General features: G+C 34.8%; 1 protein-coding gene across 1 annotated transcript; it reads left to right on the forward strand.

Annotated features, from left to right (window-relative positions):
* The first annotated feature begins 2,583 nt into the window (after window positions 1–2,583).
* LOC143613171 (protein FAR1-RELATED SEQUENCE 5-like) lies at window positions 2,584–4,853 on the forward strand. Its single transcript, XM_077086954.1, has 6 exons — window positions 2,584–2,963; window positions 3,149–3,215; window positions 3,290–3,406; window positions 3,584–4,057; window positions 4,151–4,255; window positions 4,725–4,853. Exons 1-6 carry the CDS (start codon window positions 2,584–2,586, stop codon window positions 4,851–4,853), a joined length of 1,272 nt encoding a protein of 423 aa, XP_076943069.1.
* The last annotated feature ends 536 nt before the right edge of the window (window positions 4,854–5,389 follow it).

Raw genomic sequence — 5,389 nt, forward strand, 5'->3', positions numbered from 1 at the left:
AACAAATGATACGCGTCGAGTAAGGAAAAAGAAATTATGTTAAATCCCTGATTTTCCGACTGATTTGGGGAGTGTTGACCTGGCTAAATTCGTGAAGGGGGTGGGGATGCTGCAGGTACGTGACAGGGAGGAAGATATGAGAGGGGTTTGGGTAATTGATAGCATCGACCCCTCAGGTTTTGGAATTGGTTTAAATCTAGATAAACTTAATAAAAGTAACATATATATTTATAATAAAACAAATATCTTTTAAATTTTTAATAGATCAAAGAAAAAAAACTAAACGGTTGGGTTTCGGGTTTGAAAAATAACGATTGTTACATGTTAGCTTCTTCTTTGTTTTTTTAGTATTATAATAACATAAAAAAATTTTACTTATATTTTGTTTTCTGTTATAACTTTTAATATATAAAGTTTTATATATTGTTGAATATACCATTAAGACGTGTATTTTAATCTACAGACTGACATAAATTTACACAAAACTGAGCCGTGTTAATTAATATCGAAATGTTCATTATAATTTGACCAGACATGGTTTAAAAAAATATGTCAACATGTAGATAATAAAACATGTCTCGACGGTATATTCGAAATTATATAAAACTTTATATATAAAAAGTTACAAAAGAAAATAAAATGTAAGTAAAATTAGTTATGATATTATAATATTAAAAAAATAAAGAAGAAGATAACACATCTTTGACCATGTGTTTGGATGCCTAACACATCTTTAACTATGTGTTTTGAGGTGCAACACATCGTTAACTATGTGTTTTAAGAAATAACACATCGATGACTATGTGTTAGCAAACTTGTCGGCGAGACAATCTAAAACATCGTCGGCGATGTGTTAAAAGAGGGACAAATCTAGAAAAAAGTTTTATAGAGACAAATTTTGAGTCTCTCCCATCATTATGGGGCTATACAGAGATTTTCCGTAAAATTAATGAAGAAATTCAAAGTCACACTAACAATACATTTATCATTAATACGATCATATATAGCATTAAATTGGTATGATCCGAAGGGATTATATATATATATATATATATATATAAATATTTATATATATATATATAGGGAGAGGATCATGAGAGAACTTCATTTTGTGGAGAGAACTAGGGAACTACTAAGTTAAGGGGGAAAATATGTAAAGCATCTCAAACTATATTTTTTTTCCCAAATCTTGTTTCCTTATTAGTATATCTCCTTCCATGTCACGATCCACTGTTCAATCCAATCCACCGATGCTCATATCAATTAATTGAATTATCCTAATCTAATTGAAATCAAGCTCCATTGATCATGCACGCTGTTCATCCAGTTATTCCTAACATGTTGATCGAAGGTATTGTTAGGTTAAATTCGTTTTACTACTTTAGATTCAATTATAATCGTGTTTTGCTTTTGTTTTATCAGAAATCGACTCATCTGGAAGCATTGTTGCAATTAATGGTCCATTATCGGTTCAATTGAACGATTCTATGTAAAATACCTTTGTTACTGCAACAAACGATTATGACTATGCTGAAATAACCGACTCTGTATCAGAATCTCGAGTCAATCAATCAAGTGTTTCATATTCAGTGTCATCCGGCGATGGTGCTTCAAGCTATTGTGTCCAAACCGATAATAATATGCAATCTGTTGGTGTCGAACATCGAGGTAACATATTGACTTTATGGATCTGCATACACACCTGATATTCAATGCGTAAATGATATATATTACGTATGTGTTTTATATTGCATATACGTATTATAGCAACTTTTCCCCATATTATGCAATACACATGTGTACTATACCTGCTAACACTCTGTATTACATGTCGTGTTATCTAAATGTTAACACTATGCGACATTTGTTACAGTCACGTAACGCATCTTAAATGTTAATGTATTTATTATATACGCCTTTGACACGTGTGATACATATGTGTTACGTGTGTTTACGTCCTATACGTTAACACTACGTTATACGTGTGTACCACGTACACGCAATGCATTATGACTTCCAATAAGTCATATGTCCCGCATGTATGTCTTGTTTATTACAATCACACGATGCATATTACACTTAGAATAACACACTTATATACTTAACGAGCACATTGTGTGATCCTGCCATAAACTTTATGCATTTGTTATAATATATTCAACCTTATACAGGATGTGTGTCGAGTATTGTTTACCATACACCAAACGGAACAACATACTGGAAACCTAACGTGCCCGAAGAATTTGTTCCTGTCAAAGATATGGAGTTTGAAACGTGGGACGATGCTGTCAATATGTATAACACGTATGCTGACAAATATGGGTTTTCAATACGTTTAAGAACTATTAAACGAGTCAAGGGTTCGGTAACACACAGATACATGCTTTGTACTCGAGCCGGAAAACCGAAATTTCAAGATTTTGATTCATCTATCTCAAACCCTTCTTCGACCACACGTCGAGTAGCTTCAAGGCCGTGTGTTGCAATGCCCACCTAAGATTGAAACTCGTTCCAAACACCATGAGATTCAAGATATAAGATTTTGTTGATATTCATACACATGAGCTGATTGGACCGAATGCTATGGAGTTTACAAAGAAACGACGAAAAATTGGGTATTCTGAACGCAACTTCATTCACAAACTATGTTTAAACAAAATTGGTCCAAACATTGCGCATAACTTGCAATGTTCGTTAAAGGGTGGATCTTACAACATCAATGGTACTAAAACTGATTTTCAAAATGCTACCAGGGATTTATGCCTCTTTATTTCTGACAGAAATGCGCAAATGATTGTGGACACAATGACATCTCGTTCGGTCAACTTGCCAAATTTCTCATTTGAGTACAAAGTTGTTGGAAGTGAACTCCGGTATAAATTTTGGGCTGACGATGTTTCTAAATGCAACTATGATGCATTCGGGGAGGTTTTAGGTTTTGATGTAACCTACAGTACCAACAAGTAAGTGATCGATACACAAATGCATTACACGAATATATTTATGATGTTAACCATTTTTAACTGCACATTGTACTACCGTCACACCTGTTTGATACCAACATTCCACTCATGTGTTTTTATACATTTTTTATGTATGCATGTCGTGTAACATGTTTTTTTTTTCTTTTTTTGTGATTATATGACAGATACGGCATGATATTTGTACCATTTACTGGTGTGGATCATCATAAGAAGTGTGTGACATTTGGTGCGGTCTAATATATGACGAAACTATCGAGTCCTACAAGTGGTTACTCGACAAGCTTCTTAAAACACATAAAAAACAGCCCAAACTTGTTTTAACCGATCAAGATGCTGCGGTTAAACAAGCTGTTCGTGATGTGTTTGACCAGTCAATTCACCGACTTTGCATGTGGCACATTGTTAAGAAGATACCATTAAAGGTACAATTATTTTAATTTTTGTTTTAATTTTTTTTTGTTATATATGATGCACATATGTAACTCTCGTACAATTTTTAACAAATTTCGGGTGACTTATTATCAAATACGGATTTGCAAGTTTCCATACATAAACTGGTGTGGAACTTGTTTATAACACCTTCTACACTTGAAAAGCAGTGGATATTGCTTATTGATGACCTTAATTTGAGTGATCATCGTTGGCTTACCGAGATTTTTGCAATTAGGGAGCAATGGGTCCCTTGTTATTTCAGAGAAATACAATGGTGTTGCCTTATGAAAACCACATCGATATGTGAAAGCTCCAATTCACTTTTTAAGGTCAACACCAGTCATGCCAACACGCTTGTCCAGTTTCTATTGTGTTTTGGCACTGCTCTTGATAGACAACGAAAAACTCAACTCGAGCTTGACTTTGAAACTAGTACAACAACACCAAAAACGCCCGAAAAACTGCCTTTGGAAATACACGCGTCCAATATATATACACGCAAAATATTCCTGGAGGCTCAAAAGGAAATTTACAGAGGAATGAGGCAATGTTATATTACAAGTTCTTCGGAAATAGACGGCATTAAAAAATTCAACATTGCACATACCAACAAAAGATTCAAGGTAGTCAACGATTATGTGGTAAGTTTGTTTATGTTTACATGTTAACGCTTACATTCATCGGCATTCACCTTATCTTTCATGTTATATATTTTTGTTGGTTAAAATATGTAGGTCGACATTAATGCATATGATACAACCATTTCTTGCTCGTGTATGGGGTTCACGCGTGTTGGATATCTGTGCAGACATGCTTTTTCCGTTCTTAGGTACAACGAGGTCAAATTGATAACTGACAAATACCTTCCTGCTTGATGGATGAGAAACGTGCTTCCGGACAGGGTTCATGACATCTCAAACAGATATTCGGCTAAATATGACGAGGAGTCCGTTATTAGACGCAATATGTTTGAATTATTAACCGAATGTGCTGACCGGCTAAGACACAAACTAGATTGCCTCAATTCCCTCCTTGTCCAGCTTAAAGATATAAAAGACAGGGTGTTTAAAGAGTTCCCGTCTGAGCCACCTTGTAATAGTAAACGTTCGATTATAAGCGAGCTTGTTGGACATCGACACGGTTGATGTGACTATCAAGCCACCGACTGGTATTAGAAATAAGGGGTCGGGTACTAAACGTCAAGTCGGTGTAGTTGAAAAACTGCTGGAAAATTGTAATAAAAACCCAAGGCCATGTCACAAATGCAACAAATACGTGATCGATCATGACTCCCGTAACTGTGAAAAGGTCAATGCTACCAAAGAAGCCGCTGCCGCCGCCGCTGCTGCTTTAGCTGATGCTGCTGTTGCCAAGTCAACCCCCGATCATTCCGTCAACCATTATGCCACACGGTCCAAACGTGTTGCTTCTACTTGATTTTATGCATTTTATATTACATGCATGCTTTATCTTATGCACTTTATGTTACATACGCGCATTGCATTGTTATATATTCAATAAGCGCGTCTCATGTTTTCGTATTAGACGATTATGCCTTTTAATAAAATTTGAAATGACTGCTGGTACAGCCCAATGAAACTTATTTTTGTGTAATACAGATTAATATTTTGATTTTATACTTGCAATTAAACCGTTTTAGACGGGTGCAGTTGCGTGGTATATATCGTTTGCGCATGTTTTTTGACCTGTGCATTATTATTTGTGTGTTGTATGTTTTATATACCTGTGTTTTTACATTCTACATTCTGAATACTGTATTATAATGCTTTTTGATGTTACACTGATTATCAGGTTGCGTGTACCCATTATAATGCATAAACGCATTTTCATTCTTTTTTATTTGCACCTCTTATTTAATACAACTATGAGTGTTTTTTAATTTCCAATTTGTATAATGTAATGTATGCTCACTATCTATCCTTACTATATTTTCGTATTACACGTGTGCATCA

The sequence above is a fragment of the Bidens hawaiensis genome, unplaced genomic scaffold (genome assembly GCF_021521415.1).
Source record: "Bidens hawaiensis isolate Kalapana, Puna unplaced genomic scaffold, B.hawaiensis_p1.1 tig00002265_1, whole genome shotgun sequence".
Classification (NCBI taxonomy): Eukaryota; Viridiplantae; Streptophyta; class Magnoliopsida; order Asterales; family Asteraceae; genus Bidens; species Bidens hawaiensis.

Bases quoted from the DNA above. Each gene is read 5' to 3' on its own strand.
- LOC143613171 (XM_077086954.1), top strand. From the start codon at position 2,584: ATGGAGTTTACAAAGAAACGACGAAAAATTGGGTATTCTGAACGCAAC. The intron at 2,964-3,148 runs GTAAGTGATCGA...ATTATATGACAG, and splicing joins GTAACCTACAGTACCAACAA to ATACGGCATGATATTTGTAC. The intron at 3,407-3,583 runs GTACAATTATTT...CTTGAAAAGCAG, and splicing joins TTAAGAAGATACCATTAAAG to TGGATATTGCTTATTGATGA.